Source organism: Gobio gobio (assembly GCF_949357685.1).
Source record: "Gobio gobio genome assembly, chromosome: 2".
Classification (NCBI taxonomy): domain Eukaryota; kingdom Metazoa; phylum Chordata; class Actinopteri; order Cypriniformes; family Gobionidae; genus Gobio; species Gobio gobio.
In genome coordinates, this window is record NC_137098.1 from 13,948,341 (window position 1) to 13,975,801 (window position 27,461).

Here is a 27,461-nt window from a genome sequence, read left to right on the forward strand (position 1 = left end):
CCGACAGCCAAAGGCAAACATTAAGGTTAGGCTTGGTTTAGATTCTGGTAATAATCTGCTCAAAGATAATTTGGTTACTCTCTACTTGAAGACTTTATGTATAATGCTTCATAAAAGAATCCATAATGTACGTTACAGTGCTATATATCTTTTTATAAATAATTGTGAAAGTTCACTCTTTCCCCACCACCGTTATTTAAAAAAAGTTCCCAGCCACTGCCAGCATTTTCACAAGTTTCATGGTCCCCAGAATATTTGAATGAATATGAATATCTAAACATGCAATATATCAAAAGAACGAAAAGCCCTTCTGCTTTTAAACCAAAAAAAATATTCTAGCTTAAAGAAACGCCACTTTTTTTGAAAATATGCTCATTTTTCAACTCCCTGAGAGTTAAACGGTTGAGTTTTACCGTTTTCGAATCCATTCAGCGATCTCCGGGTCTGGCGGTAGCACTTTTAGCATAGCTTAGCATAGATTATTGAATCTGATTAGACCGTTAGCATCTCGCTCAAAAATGACCTAAGAGTTTTGATATTTTTCATATTTAAAACTTGACTCACGTCGTGTACTAAGACCGACGGAAAATGAAAAGTTGCGATTTTCTAGGTCGATATGGCTAGGAACTATACGCTCATTCCTGCGTAATAATCAAGGAACTTTGCTGCCGTACCAATGATACGTAGCAATGATATTACGAGCTTCCTGTGGTCAGCGGTACGCAAGTCGAATCAAAGCTTTGACGCCTCTTGCGGATAGCGCTGGGCAACAAACTCAAGCCCCTCTTCTTTTATATTGAAATCCTCCAGCATTTTTCTTAAAAAATTCTCGTTTTAGACTCTTAATTCATGATTGGTGTTTTGTTTTGCTCTATCCTCTGCGCTTCCGCGTTCGTCAATACGCATGCGTCAAGGGTTACTCTTTCGCCGTAAGTCGACTTGCTTACCGACGGAAGCTAGTTATTTCTATGAAGTTTTAAATATGGATATTTTTCTTACACAAACGCATCACTTCACTTCAGAAGGCCTTTATTAATCCCCCGGAGCTGTGTGGAGCGGTTTTATGATGGATAGATGCACTTTTATGGACTTAAAAAATGAACCAACAAGTCACTGCCATTATAATGCTTGGAAGAGCCAGGACTTTTTTTATATAACTGGTGGGCAGGTGGGTAAGTAAGTAAGTAAGTAAAATTTATTTGTATAGCACATTTCACAGACAAAAATCACAAAGTGCTTCACAACAGTACAGTACCTAATCAAACAAGTAACAAAAACAATAAATAGATAAGAAAAATAAACAGAAATGCACAAAAGACCGATCTAACCACCCTACAGTCTAGGTGAAAGCCCCTTTAAATAGAAGAGTTTTCAACTGTGTTTTAAAATGTTCCACTGAGTCGAGGCAGCGTAAGGAAGGAGGCAATGCATTCCACAGCCTAGGTGCCATAGCTTGAAATGAACGGTCCCCTCTAGTTTTAAAATGTGTGTGGGGGGCAACTAAAAATCTTTGTTAAAGGGTTAGTTCACCCAAAAATGAAAATTCTGTCATTAATTACTCACCCTCATGTTTTTCGACACCCGTAAGTCCTCCGTTCATATTCGGAACACAAATGAAGATATTTTAGTTGAAAGCTGATGGCTGAGAAAGGCTTCACACAGGCCTCCATTGGCATTCAGTACATTTACACTCACAAGACCCATAAAAGGCACTTAAAACGTCGTTACAAAGTCCATCTCACCACAGTGACTCTACAATAATTTTACGATGCGACGACAATAGTTTTTGTGCGCAAAAAAAATCAAAATAACACCTTTATCCAACTTGTTCTTGTCTTCCGTGTGTGCCTCCACGACGCATGCGCGAGAATATGACGTAGCGCCGGGGTTCGGGAATCCATGAAATGCACACTTTAACCCCATTTTGAGAACTACGCCGAGACCTAAAGCACGATCAATGTAGAATTCAACAGCTTAGATACGCGCGTCTTCCTCTGATTGTAAACAAATCGCTTCTGGGTCATCTGTCCGAACGCCGGATCTGCGTCATATTCTCGCGCATGCGTCGTGGAGGCACACACGGAAGACAAGAACAAGTTGGAGAAAGGTGTTATTTAGATTTTTTTTTGCGCCCAAAAACTATTGTCGTCGCATCGTAAAATTATTGTAGAGTCACTGTGGTGAGATGGACTTTGTAACGACGTTTTAAGTGCCTTTTATGGGTCTTGGGAGTGTAAAGGCCTGTTCACACCGGGACGATTTTCGCACGCGTTTATCGCCGACGTTTTACGCCTCGGGACTAAACAATGGGCGCCAATGTGAGTGTTCACACCGACGCGCAAAACGCCAGGCGTAAAAGCGTCATTTTTTAAAAAACGCCTCGGGTTCGTTTTTTTATTTTGACGCGGCGCGTAAAAAACTGTCCGACCAACGAGATCGGCGCTTTTGTTCACGTGCCTGGAGCTGCTGAAGTGACAGTAAAACACGACTTGGTGGCGCTCGAGCACAAAACGGTCTTGCCGAGCACACATTGATACGACGAAGAAGTAGTAAGTAGACAAAGAAGAAGATGAACTGCTAATGCTGCTTGCCAGTTAGCAAAAAGTGTGTGAATGGTTTTGTCCATATACATAATATGTCTATGGTTTTGGCAAGCACGTAAATACTGTCTCTCTTCTCCTTCTGTGTGACAAGCGAGTATCAGAGGCTTAAAGTGCCGCAGCACCACCTTGTGTACCGGGAGCGCATCTACTGAATGTGCACGTTCACTCGGCGCAGCGCCAGTGAAAATCGCTTGGGTGTGAACACTCAAGACGCGCCGAAAAACGGCACGAAAAACGCTGGCGATAAGCGCGCGCGATATTCGTCCTGGTGTGTACAGGCCTTAAATGTACTGAATGCCAATGGAGGCCTATCTGAAGCCTTTCTCAGCTATCAGCTTTCAACAAAAATATCTTCATTTGTGTTCCGAATATGAACGGAGGTCTTACGGGTGTCAAACGACATGAGGGTGAGTAATTAATGACAGAATTTTCATTTTTGGGTGAACTAACCCTTTAAATCATGGGCTAATTTTCATTTTTGGGTGAACTATCCCTTTAAGAATACTTTTTATAATGCTTTACATATACAGGCTTCAAATAAAGTTTGACAGATAATTGTTTGATTCATGAATAAAAACCAGAGGAACAACATGAGGATCCATTTAAAAACAAAAGCTGGCTACAACAGTAAAAATCTTCACATTCATTGTAAATGGTAAATGGACTGCATTTATATAGCGCTTTTAACAGACCTACGGCCATCCAAAGCGCTTTACATTTTGCCTCACATTCACCCATTCACACACTCATTCACACACCGACAGCGGTGTCAGCCATGCAAGGCGCCATCCAGCTCATCGGGAGCAGCTGGGGTTAGGTGTCTTGCTCATGGACACCTCGGCACTTGGTCAGGTGGAACCGGGGATCGAACCACCAACCTTCCGGTTTGTAGACAACCTACATGAACCACTGAGCCACTGCCGCCCCTTGTCAAGTTGTCAACTGAAAAACAAACGGTAGTGATTTTGCAATGGAGTCCGTCTAGTAGGGTGCTTGTAAATCGATTGATCTAATTTTATAGAGGTCACCAGTTAGTGTACCACAAACCCAACCAAGATTTCTTCCAACTGGACTGTGAATCTTTTCTCTTAGAAATTAGTATAAGCATAGCATTTTACAAACAGAACAGCCGTCTAGCCATGTTTTTGATTTTCACAAAAGGATTTACTCAATCTTAGATCCAGATGTGAACCTAATTAGTGAACTCTTTTGTACTCAGTCAGCGTATCAGTCCTAATGCATTCATGGCATAAAAAAAAAATCAGATTTTTTGATAATTTGTGGAAAATTGCACAAAGATACAGTATCGTAGCAACTTTGCCCCACAACAGATCAATGTTTTTTTTCTGTCATTAAACATACACATGACTTCAACAATAACAGTATTCACTACTTTTCAATAGCATCACCAGGCAAAAGAAAAATAGTCTCACCCAATGACTAAATGACAACTTTCTCATAAATCCAGACATTACACACCCTTTCCATCCACAGTTTTTGAACCAAGACTACATCGACTACATTCAGTTCGAAGAAGATAATTGATCTACATTAGAACCTTTTTTTCCCAATATATACCTTTTTTATGGAAAATGTGTTTTTGTGTGAAGAACATGTTGGATATTTTATCAATGGCACACTCATTTGTGAAGGAAATGTGTGCAAGCCTGTTAACATCAAAATCACTGTTCCATATACGTTAGTTTTATTTAGATGAACTGTAATATTTTGTAAACTACCTGAATATGTGTATTTTATCTAACAATTTATGGAAGTGTTATCATTTTAAATGTCAAGTTCACTGTCATTTCATGAACAGAATCATTATTGCCACCATCTTCATATCTGTTGTGCAGAATTTCTAAAGAAACAGATAAAAAAAATCAGCTCAAGCGTTTTCATATTGCTACACAGGAGCAGAATGTCAGAACCGGTGGTTTTCATTTACAGAAGTATATGTGCAAATAAATGCCTGTTAAAAATAAATAGTTTCATAGTCGTGTTTCGTGCGTTTGATTCTGAAGATCTTGATAACTTTAATAATCTTGATAAGTTGCTTGACTTTTCGCAACTGTCCGTTTCTCTAAATTCAACAGGAGTTGTTTGTACATGCGCAGATATGAATGTTTAGTTAAAGTATTGAAAAAGGTGTTCTGATTAATATAGAATGTGAGCAACAGGTGGAGAATATGATTACATTTATTGGTTCTATAGTAAGAACTCTAGTTGCTGCATTTTAAAGTAGTCAAAACTTATTTAATAACCCAGGACTGAGCTTTTAGCTATAGATTATGAAAAACTGGAGCAGTATTAGTGAAAAACATGGTGAAAAAATAGAAATTACAGGTGTTGCAGTATTGCAGGTCAGTAATATACTCATCACTCAAAAGTTTGGTTGTACATTTTATTTAATCACAAATATAAACATGCAGATTACATATTCAAAATATTTTCCTGTGAAATTCAGTTTGAAAAATCTTATGCTGTATTATTACTAGTACTCATATGTTACGGTAGCACTACTGGTATTGTTGTCTCCCTTATAATTGTTTCTGCTTGTTTTCTTTTGCAAAGCTGCTGGCTAAAACATTTGCTAAAAGAATTAACATCAATGAACATACTGCAAACTAAACAGTGCACTGCTTTTAAGTGTTTTAGCAACAGACCTAAAGGATATAACGCTTTTGCTGGGTGGATCATACAATGAAAAGTAGGTGTTACATTCAGGACTTTTTTTTTGGAATAACGTGTAATTTTGTGCATAAGTAAAGTGTACAGTTTTTATGTCATGTTGACATCAAAGCACTACGATGTCACCAAGGGGACATGGTGATGGAAAAAAACGTGAGATGGGATGAGAAATTATTTTTCATTCTTTCACAAAATGATTGCATTCCGCTCAAAAAACTTTGCCTTCTCTCGCAAAATTGCGTTCCCCCTAGAAACTTTGCCTTCTCTCGCAAAATGATTGCGTTCCCCCTAGAAACTTTGCCTTCTCTCGCAAAATGATCATGTTCCCCCTAGAAACTTTGCCTTCTCTCGTAAAATGATCATGTTCCCCCTAGAAACTTTGCCTCCTCTCGTAAAATGATCATGTTCCCCCTAGAAACTTTGCCTCCTCTCGTAAAATGATCATGTTCCCCCTAGAAACTTTGCCTTCTCTCGCAAAATGATTGCGTTCCCCCTAGAAACTTTGCCTCCTCTCGTAAAATGATCATGTTCCCCCTAGAAACTTTGCCTTCTCTCGCAAAATGCTCATGTTCCCCCTAGAAACTTTTCCTTCTCTCGCAAAATGATTGAGTTCCCCCTAGAAACTTTGCCTCCTCTCGTAAAATGATCATGTTCCCCCTAGAAACTTTGCCTCCTCTCGTAAAATGATCATGTTCCCCCTAGAAACTTTGCCTCCTCTCGTAAAATGATCATGTTCCCCCTAGAAACTTTGCCTCCTCTCGTAAAATGATCATGTTCCCCCTAGAAACTTTGCCTCCTCTCGTAAAATGATCATGTTCCCCCTAGAAACTTTGCCTCCTCTCGTAAAATGATCATGTTCCCCCTAGAAACTTTGCCTTCTCTCGCAAAATGATTGCGTTCCCCCTAGAAACTTTGCCTCCTCTCGTAAAATGATCATGTTCCCCCTAGAAACTTTGCCTTGTCTCGCAAAATGCTCATGTTCCCCCTAGAAACTTTTCCTTCTCTCGCAAAATGATTGAGTTCCCCCTAGAAACTTTGCCTTCTCTCGCAAAATGCTCATGTTCCCCCTAGAAACTTTGCCTTCTCTCGCAAAATGATCATGTTCCCCCTAGAAACTTTGCCTTCTCTCTCAAAATGCTCATGTTCCCCCTAGAAACTTTGCCTTCTCTCGCAAAATGCTCATGTTCCCCCTAGAAACTTTGCCTTCTCTCGCAAAATGCTCATGTTCCCCCTAGAAACTTTGCCTTGTCTCGCAAAATGCTCATGTTCCCCCTAGAAACTTTTCCTTCTCTCGCAAAATGATTGAGTTCCCCCTAGAAACTTTGCCTTCTCTCGCAAAATGCTCATGTTCCCCCTAGAAACTTTGCCTTCTCTCGCAAAATGATCATGTTCCCCCTAGAAACTTTGCCTTCTCTCTCAAAATGATCATGTTCGCCAGAGAAACTTTGCATTATTTAGTAACATTATTGCGTTCACCAGAGAAATGTCTAGGTAACCCTAGTCTCAGCCTCAGACACCCACGGACCGTTGGCTGAACGTCTGATGCATATGGCACACTTATCTGGAAACACTTCAGAAGTTTCGAAGTCATCATCTGATTGGTTGAATTCTACAGGTTGTCCGCGAGACGAGTGTGTTGTGTTCTTTAACGGTTTGCCTGGAAACAAATGCCGTGACACCAAACTCCCTCATGGAAGAAGAATGCCGTTGTGTTTACAACCATAGATATGTATACAACTATGTTTACAACTGTGACAATGAGCGCTTACCAGGATCAACTAAACTTGGATGGATTTTCAAAAGAATGTGAAGTTCGCGGCTCCATTGTTGCTGTAAACTTGAACAATGTTCTTTAATGAATAATTTATAGATGCATGCCGATCTGTTATTGCAGGGACATCGAATCTACATTTTCACGCCTCTAAACATGACGCGGAACTAAAACAAACTGTGATTGGTTGCGTTACATGTCAGTCAAACGTCCTCTTGGGCGGTCCTCGACCAATGAAAGCTGTGATTGACAGACTGACGGCAGAAGGTCTGGACTCTGAGATCTGGCTACGCGAGACTAAGGTAACCCTGGTTCCCTAAGAAAATGAATGGGACGCCACGTCTGCTCAAGATTCTATGAACGCCATCATTGTGACCAGAGTTTGAAGCCTCGTTCCTCTTCTCAGGGAACCACGGTTACATATGTAACCTAGACATTCCCTTTCGAAATGGAACTTTGATGCCACGTCTTCTAAAGATGCTGTGGGGAAATCAATACCCATCAAGCCATGCTGGGTGAACGGTTGCCTCACTGAACTGTGAATAAGCACAAATATATCGGGCATAGCATGATTTACTCTACAGAAACTTACCCTGAGTCAGTGTGTCAACGCTGAGGCGATCCAGATGACTTACATAGACTGTAGTTGGCATTACTCCCTAGGCCAATATCTTCTAATAGTAGAAGAATATACACAAGATTATATGCTCTGTAGCCAGGGTTCATCTCCAACACTGATTAAAAACACAAATGAACCCGCTAATTAAGACCTTCAGGAACACTTGATAATTACAGACAGGTGTGTTGGAGCAGGGTTGGAACTAAACTCTGCAGGTAGGTAGAGCTCCAGGAACAGGATTGGACACCCCTGTTCTATAGCAAGGGGAATCCCGCCTTTACAACCTTCCTCCCTCCCTCGCAGAACAGGGAAAGCCTTATAAGCCCCGAGAGCAGAGGTCTAGGAATAATGGCTAAGCTATGTCTGCCTCTTTTGATAAAGCGTATCTTAGATAAAGCTCTTAGGGAGAACCAACCAAAGGGAGAATATCAACTTGACCTTTGGCAATACCACTACATACAGGGGGATATTGCAACCCTTATTTTAATCCATAAGGAAGAGTGCAAATACAAGAGCAGCATAGTATAAAAGCCAAAAATTCTTGCCATCTAAACTCAACCCACTAGGGAAACCACAGGGGAGCTTCAGCTCTACTTAAATACATCAGAGCAATAAGTGGAGAGTGCTTACACACTGCTTGCAAACATTCCCTGGATCGATAAAAGACTCCGTTCACTCATATAATTGATCAAATTTATAAATATATAATAATTTATAGCCTTCAGGATCGCCACTGTTGTAAAAAGGGGCGAACCTAATACTATTTCACTTCTGTATGAAAAACGAAAGCAATGAGAGCAGAATAAATATTAGCATTGTCCAAACTTCTCACTGCCCAGGCTTCAACGCCTTATAGTGTTTCCCTACCCCTATCCCTACCGCCTCTCTAAACCTCCTAACCACGGTCTCAACAGATGTGCCAAGGAGTTCAGAGAGCAAGACCAGGGAATTGAGGACAAAATTTTACACAAAATACCATCACTGCCATCAAACGGCCAATAGCGGCGGCTGTTTGTTTGACAGCTCGGAGGGCCAAGTCTCTGGTGTGGTGAAATTCAGCGACCACTTTAGAAGACAATACCAGCCCCTGATCCAAATCTCTCAGCAGATCAGCCTGCTGGGCTTGCAAGGACTGGAGCCTTCAGAGAAGATGACTCACCCTATGAGAGATAACTAGCTAGCTCCTCTTCAACAGAGGTCATCTTATCCACACTTGTGTTAACCTTCTACATTTGCATGTTGGAATGGAAAAACACAAGCTGAAAACAGTTTCTTCCAGGATTTTTTCACTTCCCCTTTTAGCTCTGGAAGAAATGGAAGGCCTGACAGAAATGGCTCGCTGAGTCTTCCCTTGAACGACGTCCTGTTCCTCATGCCTCTATGCCAGATCCAGTCTGGTTGTGGCGTGGGCCATAACATCCAAAAGCTCCTCGTATGTGGAGCTGTCAGAAGGCGGCGCCTCAGTACATCCTTCGGATGAGATGTTAAACTAAGGTCCTGACTCTTTGTGGTCATTAAAAATCCCAGGATGTCTTTCGAAAAAAGGGTAGGGGTAGGCCAAATTTGCCCATTGGCCTATATTCATCAAAAAAAGTCCTCTTAATCATCCCTATATATACTGATTGGCTTCATTATTCTGTCTCCTCTTTACCAATAAGCTGGTGTGTGCTAAGCGTTCTGGCGCAATATGGCTGCTGTTGCATCATCCAGTTGGATGCTGCGCATTGGTGGTGGTTGAGGAGATTCCCCCCTTCTATGTAGTGCTCAGAGTGCTGAGAAAGCACTTTTTAAATGTAACAAATTAGTATTATTATTATTATAAACACTGTCTATCTGGATGGTGCCAGGAGCATGCTCTCCATTGGATCAGATGATGCCAGACAGTGCATCATAATCCAACATATCACTCAAGCAAGTGCAGAGGAATGAGAAAGATCAACCCCTCTCTAAAATTCCTCTGCCAGCTCGACCTGCGAACCCCATGACCCCATGACAGCGGGACCAGAGCCTCGAGGTGCAGACTCTTGTTCGTGATTCTTCAGGAAGAGGGCCAAGTGTGAGCGGAGCTCTCGAGTACTGAACTTGCATGCTCCTCTCCAAGCAGGTGCCAGAAAAATTGTACAAAGCGGCACACACTTCCCGAAGCATTGCTTGGTTCCATTGTTTCATTCACCTTCACCACACGCTAAACAAACCGCTCCTGAAGACAAAAAAGCTGATGGTCTTTTATACTTGCGGGCACTCTGCTTGTGATGTCATCGATTGTCATCAGCCAATAAAATGACAAGTTTGTCACACATGCTTCAGACACCGGTTATGCTAATTCCCCATAGTGTCTTTAGCAGACACATCAAAGTTTCACTTTGAAAGGGAACTTTTTTGGCAAAACTTTAGCGTTTCCCGGGAAACTTTGCATTCCTTCGTAAAACTATTGCGTTCTCACAAGAAACTTTGCATTCACTCGCAAAAGTGCTGAAATATAGTTTTTCCTCCCATCTCATATCACAAATGTTTTGAGAACTAATGCAAAGTTTGTTGGGGAACACACGTTTTGCGAGAGAATGCAAAAGCATTGAAAGTTTTTTTTTTCCTCCCATCAGTTTTTTTTTTACAATCACTATTAGTGTTGCCACCCGTCCCGGTTTTCCAGGGATTGTTCTCTTTTTTGAGCGACTGTCCCGGGACACGAATTGTCCAGTTTTTTTGTGAAAATGTACTTCTAAAGTAGAATTTCCTGGCTTCAAATTAAACAGTTTCCTTATACTGTTACTGTGTTTTCTTCATGGTTGTGTACATCCTGTGTCCGTAAACGGGTAAACAAACAGTGGATTGGCCAATGCCAGGCATTTACTTTTATTTGATTGGAAGCTCAACTTATTGCCTATCGCAACTGCCTGTGCTGTCGGTCGGTCGCACGCATCCATCCACATCCATCCACGCACATGCAGGATAAAACAGTGTTCAGTTGCTAGCTAGCTTTTTTAAAACTTTATATTAACTCAGTTTTGTGAAATAGGGGGAGAGACGGACGAGTAGGATAACACAACAAAATCGGATGAGCCACCACCAGTGTCAAAGAAAAAACGATTTACAACCTACAACTCAGACTGGGCGAAAAGAGAACTTTTCTGAATGGGTAAGGCCCACCCAAGGAGACCCGTTCTCCGCTACCTGTGTTTTGTGTCCTGCCCCCTCCCCCCCCAAACAAAACAAAACAAAAACAAATTTCATCTTAGTGTCCCGGTTTTTCACAAATCAAATGTGGCAACCCTAATCACTATGTCCCTTTAGAGGCTTCATAAAGCGCACTCATCAAATAAACCCCTAAAACAATAACTAACATGGTTACAATCCCTATACTTAGTGCCACAACATAAATTTAAACTGTGTCCTCAAACATCTTAAATTTCACACACATTTTCAATCCTCGTTTGCAGTTTCGAGAGCTGGTGTAGTTTCCTCTGGGTTGGGCTCCGGTTCTGATGAAGATGTGGTTTCAGGTGCAGTTGTAGAATCCGGTACATCACCATGGTCTGTGTGATGTATGGGTTCAACAGCCTCTGCCTCTAAAGCAGATAATAGCCCTTCTACAGAGTCTGAATGAAACAAAACCTGTAAATTACACCTGCCCCAACAAACACACTTTCACACACAAAACCACACATTATATTGTTTGTCAGGATGTATGTAATAGGTTTATGTTTGCGTATTTCTGCACCCTTTCTCACCTTTCAGCACTGTCTTATCCACTGAGTTATTTGCAGATTTCTCACCTGGTGTGGGAGTGGAGGGTTGAGGAGTGGATGCATTTGAGATTGAGGAAGTCGGATTAGCTGGGTGTTGGAGAATAGGGGTATCCGAGGTTTGATTTTGAGGGGTCGGGGTACCTGGGGATTGATTTTCTGGGATTTGAGTTGGTGGGGTTGATGCAGTTATGGTTTGATTTTCAGGGGTCGGGGAAGCTGTAGTTTTATTTTGTGGGTTTGGATTAGTAGGGGTTGGCGTTTGAGTTGGAGTGACTGTGGTGGGTGTTGTGGGAATTGGTCTGGTTGAAGGCTTTGTTGAATGACAAGTGGGTACAGGAGTCGTAGGTCCAACGGTCACATTTCCATCTGCATCAGCCAGATATGACACCACACCAAAATCACCCATGTTTTCGATCGTATTCAACTGGCAAGAGCAAGAGGCACAAATTACACGGATGTACATATGCAATCAATCTTGATTTCTTGATTAAATATAAATGATCAATCCATGAAAGTAAATTATAGTGGGGTAGTGAAGAACCAGCATATATGTATGTATGCGTGTGTGTGTGTTCTAAATAATTTCACTGACCAAATTTACATAAATATAAATAGTTGAGAAAATGAGTTACATTATTGCAAATCTAACCGTTTTTATGAAAAAGTTTCAATAACTGTTATTGACTGACAGTTGTGTGAATATGTAACCCAACCAATAAACTATAGTGTTAGGTGCAAATGATTTACAATTTCACACTAGTAAACTATAACTCTAACAAAAGGCTCGGCAAAACGACATGCTTTAAACACAGATTTTTGTCTTGAATTACACTGTAGAGTCTGCAGATTTCACTTAAAATCGTGTAGTGTATGATGGGCACACATTTTTTTCTTTTCTTAGCTTGAGATTGTAATTCCATCCAGCCAGAGCTGAGATGGAATTACTTTCAGAACAACTTGAAAGTAAGGTAGTGTGTGATCAGTTTAGTGTTGTGTATGATCATTTTCTCTTTAATCATGTCTAGTGTTTCAAAATCTGTTCAGATTTGAAAAGTTGTGTAGTGTATTCCAACCTTTTTCCAATTTTTAATGACTCTAACCAAGGGCCCTGTTTACATCTGGTATTAAGATGCATTTTGGCCAATCGGATAACAAGTGGATGACGCTAGATACAGGTGTAAACGGGGTGTAAAATGTTTTGAGCTTGTTCACTTTCAACCACTTCTAGAGGTAGTCGAAAACTACAAAACTACATTCAACGGTTTGCTTACTTAGTGTAAATGCTCATGTGGTCAAATGCATTTGAGCCAAGCGGCAACCTCCCGCAGTTTCTCTTGAAGCTTGTACGGAAGTGACATATACTGCAATTCATCGACTGGCCACTAGGGACAGGCTCCAGAAGGGAGCAGAATCTCATTGAGTCCCATGTTAAAATGTCCAACTTTACAGCAGAATAAAACATGTTTACAGCCTGGTACAAATTGTGCTTTTGATCTATACGGCTAATTTTGCCCTTCATGACGACTGTGAGGGGGGTGAATTTTTTTTATAATTATTCGTTTACATTATATAAAGCATTAAAGCTCTGCATAATTAAGGGCGTGGCCTCTTCAAGTGACAGGTGGATAGCCATTTATCTGCTGTCTGTTAGGCAACGGCCATCTCGTCCATTCTTTGCGCTTCAAAACTGCTCATCAGAATCCTATGGGTGACGTCATGGACACTACGTCCATATTTTTTTAAAGTCTATGGTTTGAGCAGCCACAAAAGATTGCCTTCTCTCCACCCACTGAACTATTGCGTAAACATTATTTACATTTAATCATTTAGCAGACGCTTTTATCCAAAGCGACTTACAAATGAGGCGAGCAATAGAAGCAATCGGACAAACAAGGAGAAACGGCGTGCAAGTGCTGTAACAAGGCTCATTTAGTCTAGTGCAGTACACATCGTTTTTTTTTTTTTACATAAACAAACAGAAAAACGATTAGAATAGTTAAGTGCTAGTCTTAATTGGTCAGGTGCTGCTGGAAAATGTGTGTCTTTTTAGATGTTTTTTGAAAATGGCTACAGACTTGGCTGCTCGAATTGAGATAGGCAGGTCGTTCCACCAAGTGGGAACGGTCCAGGAAAAGGTCTGTGAGAGTGATTTTGTGCCTCTTTTGGATGGCACTACAAGGCATCGTTCACTTGCAGAACGCAAGTCCAAACAAGCGAGTTCAGGTATATTGGTGCAGAGCCAGTGGCTGCTTTGTAGGCAAGCACCAGTGCCTTGAATTTGATGCGAACGGCTATTGGCAGCCAGTGCAAACTGATGAAGAGAGGCATGACGTGCGCGTTCTTCAGCTCATTGAAGACCACCCTCACCGCTGCATTCTGGATCAGTTGCATGGGTTAGATAGTGCATGCCGGAAGGCCCGCTAGAAGATCATTAGTAGTCCAGTCTGGAGAGAACAAGAACTTGGACCAGGAGTTGTGTGGCCTGCTCTGATAGGAAGGGTCTAATCTTCCTAATGTTGTAGTGGTCAGTGAAGATCATCAATCACAACTCCGAGGTTCCTGCCTGTCCAGGAAGGAGTTATGGTTAATGAACTGAATGGAGAAATTGTGATGAAGTGCTGGGTTGGTTGAGACCACAAGCAGTTCTGTCTTTAGTGTTGACATAATGGGAAGCGCGCTAGCCAGACGGGATTTAAACTTTGTCAGCTGAAGACCCGAGTTTGGCTTGACGACGAAAAAACTCGAGCACAAGGTTCTCTCACCATTCCTGATTTCTATAATGCACTCACTGCATTCGCCGTGGTCTTATGACTGTCAGAGCAGAAACGAAATCTCAGTGTGAGCATGTTCATATGCAAATTATGTGAGCCATTCGTTCGAAAATGCTCATATATTTACTCGGCCGTAGACCCTCCCCTCAAAGAAATCAGGACAGAAGTGGTTGAAATTGGACAAAAGAGACCAGGTGTAAACGGGTATGTGTCTGCCTCGTCTACTTGTGATCCGATCGACCAAAACGCATCTTAATACCAGGTGTAAACAGGGCCAAGGTGTTTTACATTCTGGCATAAATGTATTTTATTATTTAAAATTTAGTTTTGCTTTTCAGTGTGACACAATTTACACTAAATGTTAATGAAAACTAATGTTATGAGCATGTTATAGTATTGTTCCTGTGCTGTATTACAAAGTAGCAAGTTATTTACTCTCAAAATTATTCTGAACATTTTCATTAGGCTATGAAAACACAAAAACAGTGTTTGGGAACTGTTTTTGTGAGAGTGTGCAGGTTAGGTCTTCAGTTGAGGGTAAAGTTAGTGACGGTGTTCAGGTTGGTCCAGGTGTTCAGGCGACGAGACAACATCAGCATCTCAGATGCAGGATTCAGGAAGGAGGGATGTGAATGATGAGGACAGTGTGGAGAAGAAAACAAGGGACACACTGAAACCACACGGAGAGGGAGTTGAGAGAATATGTGCTCCGTTTATTGGAAATAACACAGAGGAAGTCAAATCATTATCTGTGAGGTAAAACAGGAGGTGATGTCATAACTGCTATGCACAATGGGATCATACGTGCAGTGATTTATTAGCAGTGTGAAGCTTTATAGAGAATCCACAGAAACCTTGCAGCAGGTCCATTGATTCATTTAAACAACGTTTAAAGTTGTCTTTACGGCGTCCATTGTAATGTGGACTATTTAGTGTTTTTGTGAATCTAAGCCCCTGCTTTTCAGGACAGAGTAATGATAAACTGTACAGATACGGAGCGTCCATTTGTCCCTCAATTCAAAACTGTTCATCTTTAATGCACATCAGTGCATCTGTTTCTTCTCACAGTAAAACTACATAAGGAAAGCCACTTACAATACAACCTGCAGTCAAAATCAACCTGCATTCATTCTCTAATCTGGGCTTTAAACTATTTTACTAACACCACAATGGAGAAAATGGTCAAGTAAATAATGCTAGATCTATACAGGAAAAGATTTGTTAAATAACAGTTTGTTTTCCAATTAGAGCGCTATTTTGAAAATGTGGGTACTGGTGGATTAAAACACTTTGGTGCTAATATCTTGGTTGCAGACCGAAAAGTGTCCATTTACAATTGTATTACTCTCCACTAAGGATATATAACAGTCAAAAGTGTGGAATAATAAAGTTTTTTTTATATATTTTTGAAAGTCTCCTATGCTCACCAAGGCTGCATTGTCTGATCAAAATACAGTGAAAATTATTTTGATATATTAGAATGATTTCTGAAGGATCTTGGGACACTGAAGACTAGAGTAATGATGGTGAAAATTCAGCTTTGATCACAGGAATAAATTACTTTATAATATATTCTCATATAAAACGGTTCTTTTAAATTGACCTATTTTATACTATTTCACAATATTACTGTATCTTTGATCACATAAATGCAGCCTTACTGAGCCGAAGAGACGTCTATCAAAACAAAACAAAAATCTGAATTATTCTGAACTTTTGACTGATAGTGCACCTTCAGATATTGAATATAATAGGGCATTATTGTCTTTCAGAGTCTTTTCAAATCTTTAACTGAACGTATTGGTTTTGATTTTGGGATTTCGATTTTCTTTATTTTTTCTTGCCATGTTCCTCGTCTGGGATGAAGACACTTACGGTGAAGTCGCCGCTCTCCGTACCGTACTTGTTCTTTACCAGGATGCTGTACTTGCCAGAGTCAGCCGTATTGACTCCGGTGATGGTGAAACTGGCAAACTTGCCTGACTCAAACTTCAGAATGTAGTGATCGTCCGAAACCATCTCGCGTTCGTTCTTCAACCAAGTGACCTCTGGGACAGGGTCACCCGAGATATTGCAGGTCAAGTTCAAAGCCTATGAGAGAGAAGAGACAGATGATACTGAAAACAGAACGTTTTTGTTGTTTTGTCAAAAAGTGGAGCATTGTAAAATTGTTCTTTTCAAACCGTGTGGAGAACCATGTACATTACCTTGCCCTCTTGGATGGTCACAACATCAGGCAGACCACCTGCCACACGGGCACGATCTGAGGAAAACACAAAGATTACAAATGACTCATATCACCTTTCAAAAGAGACTGTTAAAGTGATACATTAAGCAAGCCCTATTTCTGCCTGTATATCTACTCACTTCTTTCTGCAATAGCTGCAGCCCTAAGGAACAAAATTGAAGATGGGAAAAGAACATATTTTTATTAGTTATTCAACAAGTCAAGCTGGATAGCATCTGTCACAAATCACAAACCATTTTCAGCTTAAAGGCGCTTACTTGAGTCTTTGAAATTCAGCATATGCATCGTCAAATGCTGAAAATATAAAAATTCAAATGTAAATGTATAATTTTCACAAAAAATGTTCACATACAGAAATTAATAATATTAAAAATCATGTACTATCATGGCCCTGTTTGTCACACTTTATATTAGGTGGCCTTAACTACTGTGTACTAACATTTAAATGAATAATTTGATGCAATGCACTTATTGTGTACATACATGTTTTTACATTATACTTATATTTTAAAATTACCTGCATGTAATTACATCTGTAATAATTTTTTGTAGTTACATTTATAATTACACTGTTGACACTTCCCTTACACCTAACTCTACCCTTAAACTTACCTATACCACCACACCTGTCCCTAACTTTACCCGTACCCCACCTCAATATCAGCAAAAGTGTTTTGCAATACAATATGAACATAATAAATACATTGTACTTATTTTTTGATGTAAGTACATAGTAGATAAGGCCACCTAATATAAAGTGGGACCATTTGTTTTTATTTTTATGCAGCTGAGCGCCACAACATTGGAGCCACAACTTTGAGGTCAAATATACTGATCTCAGTAATACCCCTATTATCACACACTTCTGCACACTTAGGGCCAGATTTACTAGACAGGGCGAATTAGTGTGAGCGCAATTCCACAAATTCCAGTTCTGCTGCTGATGACGCACAAATTAAAGAAAACAGACCCAGCCGGATCATTTCCATAATGACCAGCGCAATCTACCAAGAGCAGTGCAAATTAGCCTCTGGTTTAAGACAAACTTTTTTGGGCCGTGTGAAAAAGTACACTTTAGCATACTTTTAAAAAGAGTCACTATTACGGAAATAATATACTGAATGTAGATTTTGCATGCTTATTTGATTTAAGTTGCACAGCACTATTATATGGTGTATGTGAGTGTTTCCTCACCTTGTCCAGCCAGTTCCACGGTTCTGCGCAAACCTCCTTTCCCATCGAAGAACTCAATGGCATATTTGCCTTTATCTTTCTCTGTGGGCTCAGAGATCTGCAGCCACAGCTGCTCTCCCACCACACCACTCTTAATGCGCTCGGTGAATGCGATTGCAGCATCCCTTTAATAAAGTACACACACACTTTGTAAAAATTATACTCTGCTGTCCAACTGTACAGTGAACACAAGCTGTAACAGAGAAAGTAATAATGATGTTGAATTTGAACTACTTTTTCTTCAGGGAAAAAACATAAATCCATAAAAGCCTCCACAAAAATTGAGTTACTGGTAAAACCATGGTAAAGTATATATAATATACATATATACTGTATTTGTTGATTTAACTAAAACAGGGGAAGGAATACCGTATTTTCTGAAAAACAAGTTGCGCCAGGTCAAAATTGCATTGTTGACAAAAAACAAATAAACACATTTGTGTATAAGAAAAGTCCCTTTAAGACCAGTCATTTCACTCGGTGGCCATCTTTGAAACACCTCTCGGACATACTAGAGCAGCTCCTATCTCTTTTGAATGGAAAACGTCAAATTCTCCAAAACTGTTCGCCAAGCTTACCATTAAATTTCATATTTGAAATCACCAATGAAATCTGACAACAACTGTCTCATAAATCTTGTTTCTAAACGCTCAAATCATGACAAAACAACTGCATTTTCCAGGCAGGACCAAGCTAATACACACCGCTCAGAACACTGCCTGTTTCTATAGCAGCCAGAGCTTCTAGCGGCCGCTGCAGTGACATGATGATTTTACCAATCGTCGATTGGCTCTTTTCTTTAGAAGGCGGGACTTATTCCGCCATATTGTGCCTTGCACTTTTTCCCATTCATTGTAATACGAGTGCACCATCTTTCTGTATATAAAGTCTTTGGTATAAGTCTGTGATTATTACATTCAGAAATAATGAAATTAATGAAAAATATAAGTATAAAACAAACGTGGCATTCATTATGAATAACATTTATTGTAAATGCCAAACCTGACAACATTTATTTAAACTGAAACTGTGTATGTGGCCATGACTAAACTAAAATGAAGACGTGAAAGAATAAAACCGGCTCATAACTCCTGTTACGTGCGGTGCTTTAGATATTATTAAGGTTTACATGGTCTTCTTCTAATACTAAAATTTCTAACATTAACTGATCCCGCTTTTTATAGCATCAAATATGTTTGTCGAATTTGCTCTGTGTCATTTCTTGATGCTAGAAATGTGTCATGCATGAATACGTTTAAGAAGAGAAACACTTCTTAAACGGTAACTCTTCATTTTACAGTGTCTTTGTTACACACGTTACATGTAGTTACTATAGTGATGATAACTATAAATTATGCATAATAACATTCAACTAACCCTAAACCAAACCTAATCCTAACCCTATAGTAAGTACACATAGTTCATTATTATTACACAGTACTTAAATACATAAACGCAACAAGGACACCTTCAAATAAAGTGCAACCTCTTAAACCCAGACACACGTTCTTACTTGTGATGCCAGGTGACGTGCAGCTCGTCGTTGTAGTAGCTGACGAAGGAGTAGAGCCTGATTCCCTCCTCTGTGCTCTGGATCTTCAGTGGAGTGGAAGAGTTTGCTGGACAAAACGAAAGTCAACATTTGTCAACTAGACATTTAATTGTAAAGATGCACTGTGAAGATTTAGAAGACATATCAAATTGTTTACTATGTCATCATAAAAATCATTTACACTTGAAAATGATGTAAATCTTACCAATAACACTGAAAACTTGATTCATCAGGTCTTTGAATCCTGGAAAACAGAAGTTAGACACGTATTGATAAAATATAAATTATGATCAGCATGTTTAACATACAGATCAAATCAAGAAGAAATAATATATTTTTTGCACCAATTGTGGGGGAAAATTCTGAGGTATGGTTTCACATCTTACATGTTCTTACTATAATAATATCAGTAAATTATGCATAATTGCAAGCAAATAATCCTTATAACCATGTAAAATTACACTGTAAACAAGAACACCTTAAAATAAAGTACAACCAAATGTTTAACCAGAGCTGAGAGTTAACTCCTTATGCCCTGAAGGCATTTTTAGAGTGCTTTTGTCTGAAAATAAGACTGTTTTGAACACAAAAGAAGATATTTTGAAGAATGTCATAATCAAACAGTTTACGGTAGCCATTTACTTCCATAGTAGGAACAAAATCACTGGAAGTATAATGCTACCATTAACTGTCTGGTTACAGACATTCTTCAATATATCTTCTTTTGTGTTCAACAGAAGAAAGAAATACATACAGGTTTGGAACAACTTGAGGGTGAGACTTTTTTTTTGGGGGGGGGGGGGGGTGAGCTATCCCATTAAGGGACAATTTGTACGTAAAATATATCAAATGAAATTAAAATCACAGCACAAATTAGTGCACATTAGAGTAAGAGGAGAAAGTAATTCTGGAGAGTTGTATAATAGTAACAGTACTTTTAAAGCATATTTCTGCTGTTACCTTGGTCAGTAAGGTTGAGGGTGGAGGTGTCCTTGCCTCTGTCATCCTTCAGAACTACTTCATATACACCAGCATCCTTCTTCGAGATCTGGAATTGACACATAAACAAACACAAAATTCATCAAAAGAATTACATGCCTAACAATTTAAGTATGTGTGTGATGCTGTAGGCCGCAACAATCTGACAAAAGCAGAAAGAAAAAAATTTAACAAGCGAGACGTAATCTTGAAAGAGCAGGATGACAGATGAACAAAACATAGAGACAGATATCAATTAAGTTAAAATTATCATAGAAGAAAAGGACTGAAAAGCCTAAGTGAGAATAAGGGATAGAAAAGGTCAACAAAATAATTCACCAAAGCACAAACAGAAATGACAATTAATAAAACTGAGATACTGTATAATGAGGTGATTCCCACTAATATGATACGAGAAGATCAAGGCAGTAAGAGAAAATTTAAAAAAAAAATGTTTAAAGTGTTGTGGAGAATGTTAAAACCCTATATATACACACTACTATTCACTAAGTACACTAAGTTTGGGGTCATTAAGATTTTTTTATGTTTTAGAAAGTAGTCTCTTAATCTCACCAAAGCTGCATTTATTTGATCAAAAATACAGTAAAAACTGTAATGTTGTGAAAAATTATTACAATTTAAAATAACTGTTTTCTTTAATATATTTTTTAAATAGTAATTTATTCATGTAATGGAAAAGCTGTTTTTTTACATTACTCCTGTCTTCATTCTCTAATATGCTGATTTGCTGCTCAAAAAAAACATTTTATTTATCATTATCAATGTTGAAAACAGTTGTGCTGATTCATATTTTTGCATGTATGTATGTATGTGTGTATGTGTATGTATATGTATATATATATACTGTATGTATTACTTTATTCATATATTACACGATTCATTTAGTGTATTAATATCCCATATTTTATATTATTATACATGAAAAAGGTGTGCATATTGGGGCATTAAATGTGTTAGACTACTATTGAAAGATTCTGGAATCTACCGCTGCTTCAATATAATTATGTATATATAATATAAATAAATTCATAATCAAAGCCTCAATCAATATTAATCCTCCTATATAATTATTATGACTTTAATGATTCTTTCCAGTTATGATTATGCTTAAATCAAGAGGACCAATGAATCCTTTATATTTTCTCAAGTTTATATTTGGTCTCTGAGTGGTGACTGCTTCCAGAGATGAAATATGGATTTTTCTTTTCTTTTCTTTTATATTTCCTTTTACTGAAACCCTAAAGAATTTTATGAATACAATTGTACTATTGAAAAGCACATGTTATCAGCATGTTTTGGTGAAGTGTTTTGTTGATAGTTAGTTAAGACTCTCCAACCTTGGGAGAGCTGTGAGTCTAGGGAGTTTTTGTGTGTGTGCGTGATCGTTGCAGGCCCAATATTGAAGATGGACATGACCCCAAACCTGAAGACGCCTTTCAGCAACCTCCGAGGTCAACAATGATCTAATTCTAGTGATGGGGCAACAACTAGTCTACGTAGTTTAGTGATATGCTCTGCTATCTATCCTTGTGTGGATATTTACTGTGACTGTGCATTTTCTCTGAGCCAATCAGAATCATTCAACTTGCAGTAATGACGTGGTTAGACCATGAAAACAATATAACTGTTCAGAAATTGTATATATGATAGACGGAGGCGGGGAGGCTGGTAGAGGGAGCGCGGTCTACGAACTCCTTGTGAGACTTGAAGCTGGCTTCTGCTGATGAAACTGCAAACTATTCTTCAGTAAATTTTTCTTTAATTAATTACACTCCTGACTCTTGGTCTTCATTTTTCACTACTGGTCCTGGGTCCTAAGCTGTTACCCCCATAGACATCATATAAGTAGACGCCCTATTGGCCGCTGGGCGCTGAGATTTGCGGCCGCCATTTTAAACCGGATGTACTCCTATTTTCTTTGCGTAGCAGCAGTTAAGATGCCAGAGCACTGTGCAGCATTTTCCTGTTCTAATCGGCGGACCATCACAGATTACTTTTCACAAGTAACATTTAACATTACTATCGTACTATTGGTTGTATTTTGTTCTTAAATCCAGAGAATTGAGAAGGAGCAAGGATCTTTGATAGTACTGTACTGAAATCGTCTACATTTCTATGTATCTCCCTCCCTCAACTCAAGTGTTTTCCACATAACTTACTATTCAGATCAGAAAGAAGTTTGAAAGCACTTGTTAGATGCACGAAACTTACTTTTAGCGTTAGGTAACGTTAAGTGCCTATTACCAACACAATCCAATCTGAAGTTAATACATACATTGTTCGACCAGACATAATAACTGTTATTTGTGTTTGCGCATTGGACGTTAATATTACAGACGTCTGAATAGTGTGTGTTTGTGAGAGAGAGAGAGAGAGAGAGAGAGAGAGAGAGAGAGAGTATGTCACAAATCATTTTAAATTGTTTCTTCAACTTATTAAAATATCTTATTTTACTGCAACTATCTGTTGCTGATTATTTATCATATTTATAGTGTGTGATTTATACATTACCTTATATCCTACATCAAATATTTAGATTTTGGACGTCTGGTCACTTTATATCTTATATCAAAATATTATATAACTGTTAAGCCTACTATGAATATTAAAATACGCTGAACCATATGTCCTGTATCATAGCTACATGAATGACCTTTGCAGCAAAAAAAACGCGTCAAAATCAGTTAGGTATTCAGTGAGATATGATTAATTAAATGCGCTGACAGCTCATTGCACCTGGCAAACAAGTTACACTGAGTGGAGCTGGCGACCGATCCAAGATGGCGGCTCCACGGCTCGACTGTGCCAATAGGCAGTAGCGTTCGATAGGGCGTCTACCTATATGATATCTATGGTTACCCCAACACTATGTTTAATGTATAGTATGTTATGTTATATGTATTTTGTAACCACTTTATTTACTTTTTGTCACAATTTTACAAAAAAAAATGCTTCAATGCATTTCAACCGGCCATGTACTTTGTTATTTGTTAATACATGGCAATGAATGAACAACGAAGGAGTAAATAAAAAAAAAGTATGCTTGTAACTTCTGGGAACGATATGGTATTATAGTCAAATTTATTTTAAAATTGAATCATTAATTAAATACTTCTACATACATATCAGCTAAATGTTTGTGGAGGCCATATGTGTCACCTGGTAAGTTGTTGACCATATATTGTGAATTTATGAAGAGTAAAATCTGGGTAACCCACTGAAAAACATTTTTAAACTAAGATTACTGGAATGCGTTTTACAAGAAAATATTACGGTAATTTTTCAACATAAAATGATTTAATTTTCAATGGGTTATTTGCCATTTCTTGTCAAATTTACAAACAATTTCCGAGTGAAAATTGTTTCCACACCAAATGTTCCCTGCATGAGTGAAATGCTTCTCACCTGGGTGATCTCCAAAGTTAATACTCCTTCAGAGAAATCCAGTTTCTCATTGACCTTAACCTCTCGTCCATCCTTATACCACAGGGCCACGGAGTCTTTCTTCATATTACCAACCTAGATCACAGGTTATTGTGTCACTAATAAAGCAACAGGCAGGCAGCACTACAGTTGAGTAGATTGTTTGTGTTTTACATTAGAGAGAAGGCTCACCTTGCACTTCAGTCTTACACAGCACTCAGGTGTGACTTCATAACCAAGATACTCCACGAAGTGTGGACCTTCAAGTGCATAAACAGCAGTGAATAATGTACAAACACAGTGGGTGCGCAGTATCTGGAATGACATACTACCATACTATACTACTACTTGTACTTTTTACAGTACATTATGTACATTCTATGGATCCATGGAATAACGTGGTTGTAGATCTTTAAGAGGCTGTTGTGGTGACCTTGATTTATTGCAATATTGAGGTGTTCGGTTTTATTTTCATTTCCGAAAATAAACTTGTGATCGCTCTCCTCACATATCAACTGTTTCTTGTTTTTCACTGGCCTGAAGTTCTTCATCTTTGAGCCAATGTTCGGTGCGAGTAAAATCTCTAACCCCTGGTTTCACAGTCAAGGCTTAAGCTAGTCCCAGACTAAAATGCATGTCTGAGCTGTTTTAACGGAAAGAAACGTACACTCGCATCTTAAAATATGTCACTGCCATTGTTTTGTCTCAAAATGCACACCAGTAATGTTTTTAGGCATGTTTATAAAAGCTACTTAAATGTCTAAATTGAACTAAGGCCTAATCCTGGCTTAATCTAAACCCTGTCTGTGAAACCAGGCCTAAGACTATCACTTAAGTCATATATTGGAATTGATGACTTTAAACTTGTAATGGAGTCATTTTTGCTGTAAGATGTCTGTACTTGTACTCAAGTGGTTTTCAGGTACTCTAATACACCTTTGATAATACCTGTATTTATTTATAAAATTATCACAGGACAGCACTCATGTGTATTATATAACAATGTATTATATTACTGTAACATATTGTAATATTATTTTTTTTTTTAAAATGCATGTGAACAGTGTACAGGGTTCCTACACATTTTCCGTTTCACAATTCCATACTTTTCCAGACCTCTCTGTAGATTTTCAGACCATATTTAACATAAATGGTTCATACAGCATTATTTTCAGCTTTATATTAGTATATAGTAGTCATCTGTAAGTATTTTTGTCAGGGTTTTTTTCATAGTAACAACATACAGAGGTCCTAAAATATAAAATAAAACACAAAAAGTATAGACTAGTGCATGCACACAAGAAACTTTCGTGCCCTCAAGACACTATTCACAAGTGCATTGGAATTTTTTATGTGCTTACACATTACAATTTCTAGTATTACATTTATTATAACCTATTTCCTTTGAATGTCACTGCGATCGTACTATGAAGAAAACGAGAGCACATGAATTTGACTTTCCTTAGGGTAGTACCTCACAGCCTAATGTCCAATATAGCACATCCTCTGGGGTGGATTCTTGCCCAGACAGCAACATAGTTCCGGCCCACATCTGGTACATGTGGATTCTACACATACCAGATGTGGGCTGGATCTGGGCCGATAGATTGCTTTCTGGGTGTGGAGGAGAAACCATGACACGCTTACATGGCACAATACGGCTGTGTGCATTGTCCTATATACCAAGTTCAAGAGTCTATAAAAAGACTGGTACTATAAAAAAAGTATTCAAAATTTGCCTTTCGTTAGGGCAATATATCATATGTTCATGGCCTTAGGTCTCCTTTAACGCATACTCTGTGGAGGCCAAGAAACTACATCGCGAAATGAGCTGATGGTGCAATAGGTGGCTCAGTGTGCATTGTCCTATGCTAAGTTTAATGGTTTCTTGTGCACACACGAAAGTCTGTATAGTTTTTATTTTTGCAAAGGTTGTGGCGAGGTGGACGAGCGAGAGACATGGGAGGAGCGGGCGAGATCGGTGTACGTGATTGAGAATGAGCGTCACCTGCGAGGCACACCGGTCTCGAGTCCTCTCATGAGGGAGCACGGAGGCATATATGGACGAGCGACACGAGTGAAGGACTTGTGTGTGCGCGGTAGTCGTCCGTGAGGGGCTGCCGCTTTTACTTTCATTTTGAGTTCATATTAAAGTTGTTGAATGTTCGCCGGTTCCCGCCTCCTTCTTCTAAAACCCCGTTACAAAGGTCCTTTCAGAATCTCTGTAATACGGTGCTAAGAATATTGTGAGAAGAAACCCAAAAAGCTAATAACCTGCATTTTTGCATAATGAAAAAGTGCACCGGTAACACTTTACTAAACGAGTGCACTTATATGCTTAAATAATTCATGCTTAACTAATGCACAGATAATCATGAGTTAATGTATGACTCATGAAGAACTAAACCATTTATTAATGATTGTGTCATAATGTATTAATTTCCTAATAAAACTAATACAATGGGTCGAAGCCATGCATTTCAACTTCCAGTTGTCTGTTTTAATTAATCATTAGCTAAAAATTTGCAAAGGTATCTAAAGTTAATAGTCATGTGCCTCAACAAGTAAAGTAATAACATAATGATATCTTTGCAAATCATTATCTAATGATTAATTAAAGCAGACAACTGGAAGTTGAAGTACATATCTTTGACCATTGTGGTAATTAACATGTGCATTTACATTATTAGTATATATATTATGTTATTAGGGAATTAATACATGAAGACACATTTAGTTAATAACAATACATATATTACTTAAACTATTAATAATTTAGAATGCTCATTAGTTGCTGATGCAGTAATTATTAATAAATGGTTTAGTTCTTCATGAGTCATACATTAACTCATGATTATCTGTGCATTAGTTAAACATGAATTAATGCGCATTAGTGCACCCGTATTGTTACCAGTGCACCTTAAATGTATTCACTTTTATATCACTTTTTTCTATTATAGAAAACTAAATAGGGGCAATAGTCTGGAAATGCAAATATTTGTTCCATACTCTGCTTTCTTTTGTGCATACATTTCCAGACCTGGAAATTACTCAAATAAAATTCCATACTTATTCAAACTGTGTAGGAACCCTGAGTTTATATACAGTACTGCAAATATACTCGTACCTTGCTTTCTATGCCATTCTTTTCTCTGGAACTCTGATTCCTTCTGTAACTGCTTGAACACTGAAGGAAATGAGATGCAGTAATTGATACACACTCTATAAATGAGATACATACTGTATATGTACGTGTATATGGTCTTTTAGATGTACCATCTCCAATTAGCACGAGACTGGACTGGTTAGTGGCTTTGCCATCTTGAAGCTGGAAGGTGAATGTTCCCTCGTCCTCTTTACCCAGAGACTCCAAGAACATCTCAATAATGCCAGTATTTTTATCAAAGTTCATCTTGTATTTCTACAACACACAAAAAACCATTAATGCAGAAGCAAGCCAAATTATTATTTCCTAATGAATTTCATGTGTAAGATTTCATGTACTGTGTGTCTGTTTCTGTATTGCTCTCACCTCTCCCTGGGAGACCATGTTGTCATTGAACACGTATTCAACTTTTCCATTGGCAGAGATTTTTTCAGCCTGCAACCAGAAGCGAACTCTGCCCTTCTCCAGCAGCTCCACGGCCAGCTCTGTTTTCAGAGGGATGACTGAAGAAGAGGGAATAAGTGGATAATAGAAAGTGTTATAACAGAACATTGAGAACAATAGAACAAAACATGAATTCACTCCTGAACAATGTTCGTTGTATTGGAGGCTTATGGTGGAATGGATTTGCATGGTTTT

The 27,461-nt window shown here is 38.7% G+C and overlaps 1 protein-coding gene across 3 annotated transcripts in view; it reads right to left on the reverse strand.

The window, feature by feature from the left end:
• Positions 1 to 9,713: 9,713 nt before the first annotated feature.
• Positions 9,714 to 27,461, reverse strand: part of myom1b (myomesin 1b) — a 70,928-nt gene continuing 53,180 nt past the window's right edge. For all 3 annotated transcript variants that reach the window (XM_079809648.1, XM_079809647.1, XM_079809649.1), the window contains 15 exons: positions 27,189 to 27,325; positions 26,933 to 27,077; positions 26,784 to 26,843; positions 23,849 to 23,916; positions 23,639 to 23,752; positions 20,195 to 20,282; positions 19,440 to 19,478; positions 19,196 to 19,301; positions 17,644 to 17,807; positions 16,707 to 16,743; positions 16,569 to 16,591; positions 16,409 to 16,464; positions 16,077 to 16,292; positions 11,413 to 11,854; positions 9,714 to 11,280 (listed from right to left, as the gene is read on the reverse strand). In XM_079809648.1, the coding sequence (XP_079665774.1) occupies positions 11,105 to 11,280; positions 11,413 to 11,854; positions 16,077 to 16,292; positions 16,409 to 16,464; positions 16,569 to 16,591; positions 16,707 to 16,743; positions 17,644 to 17,807; positions 19,196 to 19,301; positions 19,440 to 19,478; positions 20,195 to 20,282; positions 23,639 to 23,752; positions 23,849 to 23,916; positions 26,784 to 26,843; positions 26,933 to 27,077; positions 27,189 to 27,325 (1,871 nt within the window). In that variant the 3' untranslated portion in view covers positions 9,714 to 11,104. The remainder of the gene's footprint in view (positions 11,281 to 11,412; positions 11,855 to 16,076; positions 16,293 to 16,408; positions 16,465 to 16,568; positions 16,592 to 16,706; positions 16,744 to 17,643; positions 17,808 to 19,195; positions 19,302 to 19,439; positions 19,479 to 20,194; positions 20,283 to 23,638; positions 23,753 to 23,848; positions 23,917 to 26,783; positions 26,844 to 26,932; positions 27,078 to 27,188; positions 27,326 to 27,461) is intronic.